This window comes from Eschscholzia californica, unplaced genomic scaffold (assembly GCF_041429995.1).
Source record: "Eschscholzia californica isolate CP2 unplaced genomic scaffold, dmEscCali1.0.p SCAF_3, whole genome shotgun sequence".
Lineage (NCBI taxonomy): Eukaryota > Viridiplantae > Streptophyta > Magnoliopsida > Ranunculales > Papaveraceae > Eschscholzia > Eschscholzia californica.
This window is the reverse complement of record NW_028238420.1, coordinates 10,469,254-10,484,036: the sequence shown is the minus strand read 5'-3', so window position 1 is coordinate 10,484,036 and position 14,783 is coordinate 10,469,254. Positions and strand designations below refer to the sequence as shown.

The 14,783-nt window shown below is 36.9% G+C and overlaps 1 protein-coding gene across 2 annotated transcripts; it reads right to left on the bottom strand.

The window, feature by feature from the left end:
* Window positions 1–4,108: 4,108 nt before the first annotated feature.
* Window positions 4,109–7,689, bottom strand: LOC147548322 (uncharacterized). 2 transcript variants are annotated; one of them, XR_015238521.1, is made up of 4 exons: window positions 7,241–7,689; window positions 6,165–6,764; window positions 5,318–5,906; window positions 4,109–4,386 (listed from the first exon to the last, which is right to left on the bottom strand). XR_015238521.1 is itself a non-coding variant. In XM_086671578.1 (3 exons), the coding sequence occupies exons 2-3, from the start codon at window positions 6,744–6,746 to the stop codon at window positions 5,448–5,450; spliced, it is 1,041 nt and encodes a 346-aa protein (XP_086527704.1). In that variant the 5' UTR covers window positions 6,747–6,764; window positions 7,241–7,689; the 3' UTR covers window positions 5,008–5,447. The 2 variants fall into 2 exon arrangements, 1 of the variants encoding a protein (XP_086527704.1); XM_086671578.1 differs by lacking the exon at window positions 4,109–4,386 and having other exon boundaries at window positions 5,008–5,906.
* Window positions 7,690–14,783: the final 7,094 nt, after the last annotated feature.

Here is a 14,783-nt window from a genome sequence, read left to right as displayed (position 1 = left end):
ATTTGAAGTGTATAATATAGATATATACATATATTGTTCTCCACGTCCGGAGTTCCTTGACACAACTAAGAGAAACTTAATTAAATTTTAGTTTCGATACGATCGAAATAGAAATATTTCAGTCATTTCGATCGAGATATTTTGAAACTTTGGTGAAAACCCGATACTCAACCGCTCGATACTCGAAAAACCCGAAAAGTTTGACGGACTTGAACGGGTTTTGAACACTAGGATTTTCTAAATAACCCGCCCGATTAAACCCGAAAGCCCGAGTGGACTGAGAGTTTTAAAGCCCGACCGACACGACCCGATGAATGACACGAACCCGACCCAGACCGATTCCCACCCCTACATCCAACCATAACCACCATTTTCCCCCTCTTTTTTTCTTCTTTTCTTCGTCCACCGATTCCATTTATCTTTCTTATATCTTTATTCCTCTCTCTTCAATCATCGGTTTCTCTTTATCTAACCAGTACCCCCAAAATCACATTGGTTTTGGAACCATCACATTGGTTCGGGGATTGGTTTGAGAGAACCCAAAATCAGTGCGACAGTGTAGTTTTCTGACAATATTTCCTTTGCTAGAAAATGGTTAGGACATAACCAATGTGGTGGGGGCTAGGGCTCTCAATTCAAATTTGGGAGCCCCAACCCCCAGCCCGTGCCTCCCAACCCGGGAGCCCCGGGGCTGGGCTTCCGGTGGGGCTGGGAGCCCGGGCTGGAATCTCCCAGCCCCAAATGTGACCGTTGGGGTGTTCCCAACGGTCACATTTGGGTGGATCCCCTATTTTTAGGGGATCCGTCCAATAGTTTTTTTTATAAATTTACTTTTTATCTAATTTTTTTTTTTTTGTAAAAGTTCTTACTTATTTTAAATCCTTTTATTTAATTGTTTCTCTAATTTGTTATGTTTTTATTTTTTTTATCTTTTCAAAATTCTACTCCTCTCTCAAGCATAATATTAAATTTTAGTTTTATATTTGAAATTAATAATTTATAGTGTTAAATTTTAACTAAAAGTCCGCACACGGACATCACACACATACATAATTTATAGGGAGAACTTGACATATACCCCCACTATTATATGAATATTAGGACTATACCCCCACTTTTTGAAAACTTTTGATATACACCCCCACTTGGACGGAAACCGTCAACTCAGAGTTAAGTTGGGGTGTGCGAAACACACGTGCCAACCATGACGATTTTACCCTTTTGTAGTTGTTAAAATATTTTCAGAGATTTTGACATACACCCCCAATATTATATGAATTTTGGGGCTACACCCCCATTTTTTGAAAAAACAAAATTCCTCAATTTGCCCTTCAACGGTCATCTTTTCCCTCTTGTCTTATAAACTTATTTATCTTAGACAAGCTAAAAGATCAAAGCGAAAGCACTATTTGGGATATCAAACTATAGAAATGATGGGAGGTAGATGCACCATTTCTTGGTGGCGGTTTTAATTGTTTGGTGGATTGTACTATGATGAGTTTCATGAAAATTCTAATTAAAACAATTAAAAAAAGTTAGGAATTAACTTACTGATGACTGACATACCTTCCTTCTTCTGCCATTGACGGTATTCTTTACAAGAAAACCAAAATTTTTAGATCACCAAAGGGGTTTCTGATGTTCGTGCCTTTAGAGAGAGAAACAGACAATCACGAAAGGGGTTTCAGTTATTCCTGTCTTTAGAGAGAAGAAAGAACAATTTTCTAGGTGCAATGAGAAACAAAGAATTTGACATATAAAGTAAATAAGTTCTTTCGCTTGATATCCAAATAGTTCCTCCCATCTTTTCTATAGTTTGATAACCCAAATATTTCTTTCGCTTTGATCTTTTAGTTTGTCTAAGATAAATAAGTTTATAAGACAAAAGGTAAAAGATGATCGTTGAAGGGCAAATTGGAAAATTTTGTTTTTTCAAAAAATGAGGGTGTAGTCCAAAAATTCATATAATAGTGGGGGTGTATGTCAAAATCTCGCAAAATATTTCAACAACTACAAAAGGGTAAAATCGTCATGGTTGGCGCGTGTGTTTCGCACACGCCCAACTTAGCTCTAAGTTGACGGTTTTCGTTCAGGTGGGGGTATATATCAAAAGTTTTCAAAAAGTGGGGGTGTAGTCCTAATATTCATATAATAGTGGGGGTGTATGTCAAATTCTCCCTAATTTATATTTGGGAGCCCGACGTTGGAATTGAGAAAAGCTCAGGAGCTTCCAAAATTGGAAGTCGAGCCCCACATTGGTTTTGCCGTAAGGGTGAAAAGAGGAGGGGAAATGGAGAGAGATGAGAAGAGAGGGAGGGAAAGAGGTGAAGAGAGAGAGAGAGACAAGATATGAGAGAGAAAGAGGTAGAAGCAAAGAAAGAGAGAGTGAGAGGGAGGAAAAGAGGAGATAGAGGGAGAGGAAGGAAGAGAGAAAAATAATGGTGGTGATAGTGGTCGAAGGTGGTTGAAGGAGGAAAAGAAAGATTCTAAAAAAAAATTGAACGTTGCCGTCAACGGTCGTTTGTCGGAGATCATTGTCGGAGTAGATAAAAAGTGGTAGTGGAGTCGTGGAGAACAAAAAGGAAAAACAAAAATATTTCACTCAAAATTATTTTCCTCCAATAAATAGAAAAAAAATAGTCAACTAAAGTTGACCAACTTTTGAGAAAGTCTTTGCACCCCGAAAAGGTTTCTTATTTCCTTGAGATGTCGGTCTTATTATATCATATGGCATTGGGGTATAACATGAATATATAATAGGGGCCTTCCAAGAGAGTTTGACCATAGTCAATCTCTGACACCTCTCGGCGCCCTTCTCGGACTCTGACCAGTACGATACCCAAAGTATTACCACAGACAGGGCCAGTCCAAAAAGGGTTGGGTTATCCAGTCCAACAGGGCCAGTCCAAAAAGGGCTGGGTTATCCAGTCCAACAGGTCTCAGACTGGCCTAGTCCGAGGCAATGCTTTGGGTCTCGTACTGGTTAGTTCGAGACTCAAAGCAAAGTCTCGGATTGACGAGTCTGAGGGCGTCAGACTGGTTTGAATTCTGAGACCACTGCTATAATCCATCAACTATTTTTACTCCCATTTTTCTAGTAATTTTCAGATTTGAATATAGTTTTCATTTTTCATCATATTTCTTGAACTTTTCATCAGGAAGTCTCCGAATTTTGATTCAAAATCACAAGATTGAGATAGAGAGAGAAAAAATTCTTGAAATGTCGACTTCATTTGCTCCTGTCATTGCTATTTCTATAGTGATTATTTTCTCAGAATCAATCCTCCGTTGTCACCTCCACCACAAGAACCATCAAATATTCTTCCGTTCATATGCATTCTCGTTTCAAATCCATGAAATCAAAACAATCCGAACAAAATGTTCAAAACCCACATGCATCAACAAATTCTTAATAATGGGTCCTTCATATTTTTTTCTCTCTGTCTCTCTCTCTTTCCTCAATGTTGTTTAATTACCCAGTGTTTTATGAATCCTATAAAAGACTAATAAAATCTCATCTGAAGTGTTTTATGAACACTTTTAGTTCTGAAACGAAATAGATCCGAACAAAGAAGAAGATGAAATGAAAATGAATGAGACATAAAAATGCTTCGGTTTGAAAGAAAAACATAAACGTAGCTCTTGGAAGAAACCAAAACGTTTCTAAGGATTTGGTGGTATATATAGAAGGTTAGAATGGGCATTAAGAAAAAAAGTTTCCTGATTCACATTGCTACATAGGTAATCATTTTCTGGACCTGATCTGAAATAAAAATTTCTTTCTGGACTTGGATTTTTTTTTTCAGTCATGAATAGATCTTTTCTACTATTCGGACTCATTTTTTTGGACCCAAAAATGGTTTGGAATAAAACCTATTCAGAGGTTCCATTGAACTCAAAGTGCTTATTTCCAATAGTGACTAGGGAAGTTTTAAAGGCGTCTCTTGTTAAAGTTAAAAGCGCCTCCCTGAAGATAAATCCAAGAGAGAGTTTGTGAGGAAAGGAGGCGCCTATAACACTTATAGAAAGCGCCTTCAAAACTGCCGGGTATTATAGTTTCACCACTCATCCATCTCAGTCCTCATTTGTGCTGTTGTCAATGCACAAATTTTTCTCTTAACACTACAATAACTCATCTCTATAAAATAAACATGTCACTTTGTTGTCTACTGCACACTTTATTCCCCGTATCTAAAAATTCAGTCTTGACTAATGAACAATAAACATCATTGCCAAAAAATCAAAACTCAATTTATTTTACTACAAGATGGCAATAGTACCTTCAACTACTCCGCATTCTTGATTTTACAAGCTTGAGCTATCAGAATTCGATGATGTTGCAGGATCTTAAGAGCACTCCGTAAGTACTACGGAGTAGTCAATGGTCTGCATGAGGAGATGTTGATGAAAAACTACCAAACTAAAAAAGCAATAATAAGTGTGAACAATAACACATCAAGAGATTCACATGGTTCGTTTGGTAAGAGCTATTGTACTGCGAAGAATGGTACGGTAATTTTTACTATGTATGAAAAGCAAGGCTCATTAAAACCCCTATCATCCCACTTCCTCTACTCTCTCCCAAATCGAGAAAACTAGATACACCCGTTGTATTGATAACCGCGCTTTATAAGAGGGCAAACATAAGTAAATGGGTGTAGCCAAAATTTTGTCCCAATGTTCTGGGGTCGCTTTTTGGTTTAGGCATTGACCCATATTTACGGCATGCTCAACAGAAAAAAAGCTACACTCATTGACTATGACCCAGAAAATGTCTAAAAATCACCATAGCCCTGAGAATAGAGCTAAGGCATAAGGTTTGCATCACAAATTTAACTGGAGGGTAATATGTTATGCACTAATACATGCTCAAGAACTGCACACACCTAATACGTACATCCTTTGGTAATCAAGTTCATCCAATTGCACGTGCCTAGTACGTATATCCTTTAACAGTCAAGTTCATCCAAATGCACGTATAAGAACTACCGGGAGGATTAACTTGTATTTATGCATAAACACTTCTCCATGCCTTGAATATCTCAGTTGTACAAGACAAAAGAATGCAATATTTATTTTTCATAAGATATTACAAGAACAGCCGAACAGCCGAACAGCCGAACAGCTACGGTTATAACCATTTACGTCGTTATCCTTCAAATTATATAAATCAGGATAAGCTATACTGTACACGGGCAACTACAATGAGCAGGGACAAGGGTTTCCTCTAATATCACCAACTATTTGCAATTTATCCCTTAACCCTGCTTTTCCATTTCAAAAATATTAACAACGTAACGTAATGATTATTCCATACCTCGCACTGCAATCCATAATCTGATAGAGATGCTCTTTCAGATAGTTTATGTACGGAGAACCGTTAAGCATATAGCATGACAAATACGTAGTACTTGACAGTCAGGGACGTAGAATCTACAGATCCTTCTTCATTCAAAAAATATTGCTACCTTGTCCTTGAGGCTACTCTTCTTCTTCGCCAAAGGAACTACTTCTTCCACCAAACTCTCACTTCTCTTATGTTTCCTCAACTCGTATTCCAAAGTCATATCATCCATGACAGACTCAAGCTTTTTGTCAGTGGGTTCGGGTTTCTTCAGCAACGGACCTAGAAACAGGTTCAACATATCTTGAGTAGGATCCCCCAACTGAATGGAACTACTAATGGTGACTTCGGTTGGAGAACTATCCCGGTTATTCAATTTAGTATTGGTTAAACTAGAAGAAGGCATCATTGTTTTTCTAGTTGGCGAAACTCTAATGCCTTTGGCAACTTCAATAGATCCTGACTCGTTTCTAGAGATATCTGGACTTGTTGGAAGTTGGGTAACTTCAGGTTCTGTTGTTCGTCGCTGTTGATATGTCTTCTCTTTATCAGCTTTAACGTACTGCACGAAAGAAATAGGATGTGAAATAGGGGTCAAAGAGTAGCAAAGCACGAGACGGAGGTACCTCATTCGCGATCACTTAGATACGTTGAATCATTACTTAATCATGTAATAATTACAAGATGAATTATCCGAAGAAAAAGCTAACAAAATGTGACAAAAGATCAATGGCAACATGAAAAACTCAATGAAGGCATTGCTTTAATATCATTAGAGAAAGAACTTAGTAGCTAAGGAGAGATAATCTGTGTTACTGACCTCCGCGGCGATGCTCATCAGATCTTCCATCGTTAATTCCTCCTCATCTTCACTAGGTGAAGAAGCGTTGATATCTTCTCTACCACCAACCTCGTTAATTTTGCGACGGCGATTTCTTGGAACAGTCAACCGCTCAATTCTACTTCCAGATCTGTCAACCTTTTTCTTCGTTCTCTTCTTCTGTGGACGACCTTCACCTTCACCATCTTCACTATCAAAATCATCGCTATCCAAATCTTGTTGTCTCGGTTTCTTTTTCTGTTTTTTGGTTTCACATTCACTAGCATCATCATCCAAATCCTTCCGCCTTGATTTCTTTTTCCTTTTCCTTGTTTCACATTTTACTAGTAAGCTGGAATCCACATTCATAGAATCATTTTCACAAGATTCAACATCTTTCTCAATCCTTTTAGCTAGTGGAATCCTCTTAGACTTTAAAACTTGCAATTTAGGTTGAAATTCAGATGAGAATACATTATCATCTTTACTCTTAGGTTTCGATAATTGGTCAGAAGTAGTAACACTTGTCATCCAGGAAGGCAACTGTCGCTTCCTTCCTCCATTGACATCAACCTCAGACATGATATTTTTCTACAAAAGCTAGTAAGAGACAAATCGACCTTACCCGGTTAGACAATATTATCAGTGATTACAAGGAACAAAATTACAGTGAAAAAGGTCAAGATATTATCTCAAGCTAGGTCATTGATCAGCACAACTTCTCCATACAAAACATTATAGTAATGTGGCGTCTAAGTATTTTTCAAGATTCGACCTTATAGTTCTAATGGTGAAAAAGGGTAGTTCATGGTTAATTTCTTGAGGTTTGATATGGAGAAAATCATTGTGAATTTGACAATAAAAAGTAAACCCATCATAGAAAATTCTAGATAACTAATTAAAGGATCTTATTTACTTGCACTAACATACAAAAATCAAAACCCTAATATTTATGCTGTTGAGATTTCTTTGAGGATTTTAATTTGAAATCCTCAATTGATAAAATTAGTTGCACGGATCAATAAAAATACAGATTAGAATAAATTTTAATGCATTAAAAATGAACTGATACTTACAGATCCCAGGATGGAGAGAGAGAGAGAGAGATTGGTTTGGGGAGGTCTGAAAACCAGTTACAGAGAGAGTTGAATCAGTTTTCATCCACGCAGGTCGGTAACAGTTTAATGATAAGGGCACCAGCGTATTTAAGCAGCCACATATTTATTTATTTATTTTTTGAGAAATCGACTACGATCTACGTTAGTCGTTACAAGACATTGATATATTATCAAAATGAGATACGCACGATAACCGCATAAGTTAGAGCTCTCCAATGCAACACTCAATTTGAAAAACTCAAATTGACCTGGGATTACTTGAGTATTTAAGAAAAAACATTCTCCACCGCAACACTCAACTTGAATCTCAGTATGACGTGGCAACCATAAATGAATGTTGAGATGCTCAAAAGAAAACTCAATATTTATGTTGCATTGGAGAAGTGTTTTGAATTGAGCATCTCAATAGTGCCATAGAGGAAAGAGAATTCATACTTGACACATTGAATTTGTTGAGTATGGAGATGCTCTTACACCGATAATTAAAAGAGTCTGAAGCCCAATGACATAAAGCCTAAAGCCAACTAATTTATTATTATTTATACCTTTAATAAACCAAATTCAATAACCATGGATTCCACGTATTCTATTATCTCACCTCTTCTATCAAAATAACCCTCCCATTTTAAAACCCACCGAACTACTCTCACTTTCTTATTCAACCAAACTGTCGTCCCTCTCTACCGGGCCGCCTATTTATCTATTTTTGTGTTCTTCGTCACCAGATGACCCTCTCTCTCTAATATATCTTTCTTCATCACTGGAATCCAAAGGCAAGATATCTCTAAAAATGACAAAGAGATTAATGGTGAAATCCTATTTTTTTTCATTATTTCTCTTCTACTGTATCTTATTAATAAAGCTGCTAAAATGATCTAGTGGTGAAAATAATAGCGAAGAAATCTAATGGTTTTATAATGGAGAAGAAATTGTGAGAATATGTCCGCAAGAGAGAAAGGCAATCTAGCAACCAAGAATATAATATCTATGTCTTCTCCACTCACTGCCAACTAGTTTTGAGTTGGCGGATGACCACAAATCATGGTGTTAGAGCTAGGTCCACACGTGATAGGCTTAAAAAGGTCACGTGCTCCACGTCTCTCGAAAAGAAAAAAACGTGTTAGACTCAAAAAACACCACACGTGGGGAGGCGTGTAAGAATAATCCTGCATGAGAGAAGGAAGATTTAGCAACCAAGAATTTTAATGCCTATATCATCCCATTCATGGCTAATCGGTTTTGAGTTGGATGACCACGAACTTGACAGAAATGAGACATGATGTTTTTTTGTAGTGGAGAAGAAATCAAATATGGTTATCTTTAATATGGTGATGAAAAAATACGATGTGGTAAAAAAGAATCGCATATCATTCTAAGGGATTCGAATAAGATCTGAAATTTTGTTAAAGATTTGAAGTAATTGAAGATTCATTCAAAAGCTCGAAGATTTGAAGAAGATCTGGATTTTTCTCTTTCTAAAAATGCAATAAGAGAGAATGCTTGATACATCTTAAACTTTCTTAGATTTCGGTCGTCGTTTGAAGGGTATATATGATGAATGTTTTCAACATTTTATTAATGTCCTATATACATTTTAAAATGTCGTATACATTTGAGATACCTTTTTTGTCCTTTATATTTTATCATGTCAAGTACATTCAAAAATGTCCCATATGGTATAGGAATTTCATCGTACAAAAACAGTGTGAAAAAAATAAATTTAGATTGTGTTCAATACATTCATAAATGTCTTAGACATTTTCATTTGCCTTATGTGTTCGTGAGATTTCTTTTTGTTATTGCCCGTTACACTTGATTATATTGAGTCATTACAAAATATTTCATACAATATAATAAGTGCACAATACAAAACACAAATTAAAAAAACAAACTAGAGTATGTATTGTACATTCGTAACTATCTGATACATATTCATAGATGTTTTTACATTTCGAGGAGAGAAAAATATTTTGAGTTACAAAATATAAATTGGAAAAATATATGGAATAATTGAGATTATGGAGATAAAATTGTAGAAGAAAATTAGAAAAAAAAAAAAAAATTAAACAGGAGAGAGAAGGTAGAAATTAGAGAAGAAAAAAAATCATAAACGTAATTTTAGAAAACCAAAAAGAGAATGTAAGTTTCAGTCAGAGAAAGAAAGAAAAAATAAAAAGACCAATAACAAATCCGTAATCGTGTAAAATGCAGAATATGATGTAATCCACATTTTATTGATGTCATTAACCCAATCTATATAACAAATGACATAGGTTTTCATAGTCTGTCATAACTTTCATTTTTAAATTTCGGGCATTCATTTTTTTTTTTTTGTAAATCACCACCCTTACAAAATCTCCCCTATTTCTCTCTTTCCCCCTATCTTCTCTCTTTAAATTCACACAATTATCTATCTATTTTTGCACGTATCTCTTCAAATCTCACACTATTACAGTTATCATTTACATTTTGTCTACTTAAATATTGCTGAATGGTTAAAGTGTATGCCTATAATTCGACATAAAATATTTATAGAAAATTTTGTGTACTACACGGACGGGGCTATACCCTAGTGACCTTTTTTTGCCACCGCTTTGGGGAAAGCAAAAAAATTTTGGGGAAGACGGTGGAAAACCAAAAAAACACGATCCAAACGCACCTTATCTCTCAACTCTCTCTTATCCGGCCAACTTTCTCTCCGATTGACGGTCTCTCTCCTCTCTCCTCTCTCTTCTCTCTCTCCTCTCTTTCTTCTCTCTCCCTTCTCTGCATCTCTCTTCTCATTATCTCTCTCTCTTCAAGTTCCGGCGAAGGGAATGGTCCCTTCGCCGGAACCCTTCGTCTGGAAAACCAGACGAAGGAAGAACTCCTTCTTCGTGTGGTAGAACCAGACAACTCGTCTGGTTTTCCAGACGAGGGTTCCGGCGAAGGGGAGTCCCCTTCGCCGGAATTTTGATAAAAAAAAAGAGAGGAAAGAAAGAGAATAGAGAGAAGATAAAAGAGAAGGATGAAGAGAAAGAGAGGGAGATGGATGACCGAAGTTGTTCTCGCCGAAAACGGAGTTGATGTTGGTAAGAAGGAAGATGGTGGAAGAAGATGTTGTTCCTCTGGTTATCAATCGATAAGTCGATTTCTCTCTGTTTTGGCTTAATTTAGACAGAGTTTCCTTTCTGTAACTTATAGAGAGATAGACTATTAAAGAATAATAATTTATCAATAATTCCTTCTTTCGGATTAACCGAGATAGACAAAAGATAATGGAGTCGAGGCGAGAATATATTCTCTTTCCTTAAGACATTTTACACCCCCGTAACAGTACCAAACGTTAGGGTGTATGCCTTCGGGATACAACGACTATCCTTTCAGAATTTTAAGATGGTACTTCTATTTTCTGAAAGCGGGCGAACCTTCGTAAATAATATGAGCTCTTGAGGCGAATAGATCTTCTAGACACTCGGATACTTCTCTCTTCCTTTTCTAGATATACTAGAATACTTCTCAATCAAATACTGTTTGTTAGAAGAGTTTCTAGATATACTAGAGTACTTCCCAATCAGATACTGATCGTTAGAAGAGAAGAGAAGAGAAGAAGGGAATGACTTCGATCTTCTAGACACTTTAAGATTATCACTTCACTCAAAAACTTATTTTCTTCCTTTTTCTAGATATTGTAGGCAAACCAGAACCTCTAGAATTACTTCTCAATCAGATATTCTAGGCAAACCAGAACCTCTAATTGTTAGAAGAGAAAAGAAGAAGAGAAGAGAATGAATTGATGTGAAAGAGGAGTGGATTTGGGTTGTTTATATAGGAAGTGAAAGGGTATATGTGTCTGTTGGGGTTAAAGGATGTATCCATTCGAAAGGGTGGACTAAACTGGGATAATAACTGAAATTGGAGTCGGTTCAATCTTGGGACATTGGATCTGGCTCAAAGTCGCGGACAGAACGCCATCCGTTAGATTGAGATGGAGTTGTCCCGAAATGTACCCAACAGATTATAGAAAGCGACGGCTAGATTAAAAGATGGGATTTGTCCCACTCGGTGCCCGACGCGGAGGAGACGCGTACCGTTGGATCTTGTGGATCCAACGATTCGGCACGCGTCCCAACGCTGTCCCGAAGCCATATCCGCGCCACCGTTAGATTGCTTCATTTCCCGCGGAGTAAACGCGAACCGTCCAGATCTGGACGTGTTCGCTTCGCTCAAATGGGCCTCAATCCGACTTGTCCGGTTTGACACTTTAGTCCATAATTTCACCGGTCTTCGTCCAAACTTTAAAGTAGAATTTCTCATTCACCTGGAATCGGATTCGAGTGATTCTTAGCTCTAATTTTAAGAGCTCGACGAGACGAACGCAATGGCGTGTTCCTTTTCTGAGTTCGACGAGTCGGGTCGAGCCAAAATCGACTTCGATTCCAACAATCCCCTACATGAATGAAAATTCGAGGTTTACTATATACAAACATACTATACTGACATACTGACACTAGAAGAGCTCATATGCGAAACTTCGCTGCATCGGAAGAAGGTACTCTTTCGACTTTGAACCTTTCCTAGTGAATAACTACAAGGTCTACAAGGACGGCAGTGAACTTATCGTCTTGAACGGAGTCCTGGAAATTGTAAACCTGAATAACTATCACACAACTAATCCCTTACCTACTTAGGTTCTCGGTTGTGTTCATTTCGGCCCTGAACAATCCCGAATTTATGTGTGCTTTAGGGAAGTCGGCCTAGACAACCTTCCCATAGAACCGACATCAATTCACACACATATAGGTTATCCGTAATAAGGTATCCTGCTATACCTCATGTTAGAATCAAGTTCTAAGTTTTCGGATTCATTAAAAGCTTAATGTTTAGCCTCTCACTGCAGGCAACACTGTTTTCATCCTAGGAATGGGTAAGAGATAAAAAATCTCTTACAATGTTACTGTCGAGTCAGGATATAACTTCAGTTGCCCTTTGAACCTAGATCGTGGGATCTCCAATCATCTAGGTAGGGTTTCACCATGCCTTTACTCATTCACTTTAGGCGTTTTTGCCACATTCCCCTTGATAATGCAATTTCAACTCTCTTGTTCACCCTTGTTCTTTACGGATCCGCCAGGTAACTTAGGATAGAGCATAATTTTAATTTATGCATTCCTTGAGAGCAATTGCTTTACGGTGCTAGTCTATTTATTTTGAATTATCTAGACTTACCGTATTAGTGCCTACGCAACAACTCTTTAGGTTTATTGCGTGCACTGGCTTCAATCACAAACAAATATCCTCCAGGAAGTTCACCTGCTTCCTTTGCTTTCTCCAGAGCAATGTATCCATCAAGGCCTTTAGGATTACATTGTTGATCCAGCTATGCACGTCTGCCTCTGAGGATTTTGTGATATCGTAGCCCTTAGTGATTTTTCAAATCCACTGTTACACTTTGTATTTGAGATTCGAGTGTTGTCCACATATTTCATTTTCCTTTATGATATGTACAACCAAATCATACTCGTCTGCTCATATACCTAAGAACTATTTGTTACTCAGATAACTCTTTCTTGAATTTATTCAAATTCATGTATTTATGCTTATCGTGGTTCTTGAGTGGTTTATTCTACCATTCTCTGTCTAACCATGCACTTAGGTTATCAATCATGAGTAATGATTCAATTTGGAAAACATCGAATCATATCTTCTCAAACACTTTCTTATTCCTAACTAGTATCGTTTGTTATTTTGAACAGATGATTCACGGTTGAATCTCGTCACTTAGTTTAGGATTAGAAAGAGAAGTTCTTTCCATTTTTGTTTTTCCAGATTTGTGGAGTGAATTAGACATTCACGTCATCACTCATATTCACACACTTGATTTCTCAATCTTGTCACAACTTAGTGAATAGAACTACAGTTCTTAGCTCAATGAAATCTTATGGACCAAACATTCTTTTTGGTAAATCTGGTTTCCGAGGTACTCCATAATTTCCCTCTTCTCACGTCTTTATGATGTTATATCTTCAGGAGAATTTGGAGTTCTATATGCCATTTTATTTCTTTATAATTGGTTTTTCGGTTCCTTCTCGATTCCCCCCACATTTTAAGAGTATTTTCTTTTATTCGTCAACTTGGGTGGAATTTTATAATATTCCATATAGGGTACCGTTCAGATATGTAACAATATCCGCCCCCACAGTTCTAGGATAACCATTGGATTCTCCTCTTTGCCAAAACTATTTTCGTACACAATTTCTTTAGTGTATTGTTTTTAGTTTTGTTCCATAGCATGATAATTTATGATCATTAGAACCTTGAGATATAATACAAGGTGAGTTTCTCTTTTAACTCTTTCTTAAGTTATATGTCTTAACATATATACTCCCTTGATAGATTTAAAACTAGCACATGATCATCAAAGTTATCATTGCCTAGTTTGTCCTTCATCATCTCTAGATTTCGTTCACACTCTTGAATCGAAAATCTTACCAAGACCCTTGAATTTACTATTTGAGTCACGTCTAGACCGAATGATGTAATATTCAACTTTACGTCTTATCAACCTTAATTCTCTAGTCTATCCAAGAAGATTAGGGAAACCCCTTCGCCGGAGTTTAGAGAGAGAGAGAAAAAAAAATTTGAAGGTCGCTGGCCGGAAATTTGGCCGGACGGCGACCCATGCCGGAGAAGATGATGAGGTGGCGTAACAGATGATGTGGCGTGACTTGGCAGAGAGAGAAAACATGATGGAGGAGAGAGAGTGACGGTGTTATAACGGAAGGGGGCCATATGGATATTTTTCGTAAAGTAGGGGGCCAGGTGGGAAGCTGGTCATGGGGGCCATTAGGGAAATAACCCTTCCCAAATTTGTTCGGCTATAACATCATTACCTGGCAGATTCATTGCCCTAAATGTTGGTAATTAACGGACAAGCTTTATAGACTTTCTTTCATGTCTCGTATTAGTGGGCTGTACTTTGATTCTTATTCCAGAGGGACAATTCCTATATAGAGCTACAAATTGGTCTGGTTGCACTCTTTCATGAGACATTAGAAACATAATCCTACAAAATGACCCTGCGTGATTAAAAACATACTACAAACTAATTTATTTGTAAAGGGTTCCTTCACTAGGAATTATGTTCCTATTTTTCTTTTTCTAATTGGGGGCTCTTTTACCTCGAAAGATCATATGGTTACGTTACGAAGAGTTTGAAACCCTACTATTTGAAAACTTTTATTAAGTCTAAAATGGGTCTTAATAGCACTATATGTCAAACTTAAAAAAAAATAGCGTTATATGTCTTATACTCGCACAAAATTTTAAAAAATTACAAATATTGGGATTCGAAAAGCAAATCATTTGTTGCATGACATTATATTTTGAAATTCATGAAATAAATTATGTTTTGCATGACGTTGTTACTTTATCATGATAAACAAAAAATAAATAATCTTATGTCTTTTATTGTCTAATTTCATGCAATTTATTTTGTTTTGCTTAGAAAAAAAAATGTTCC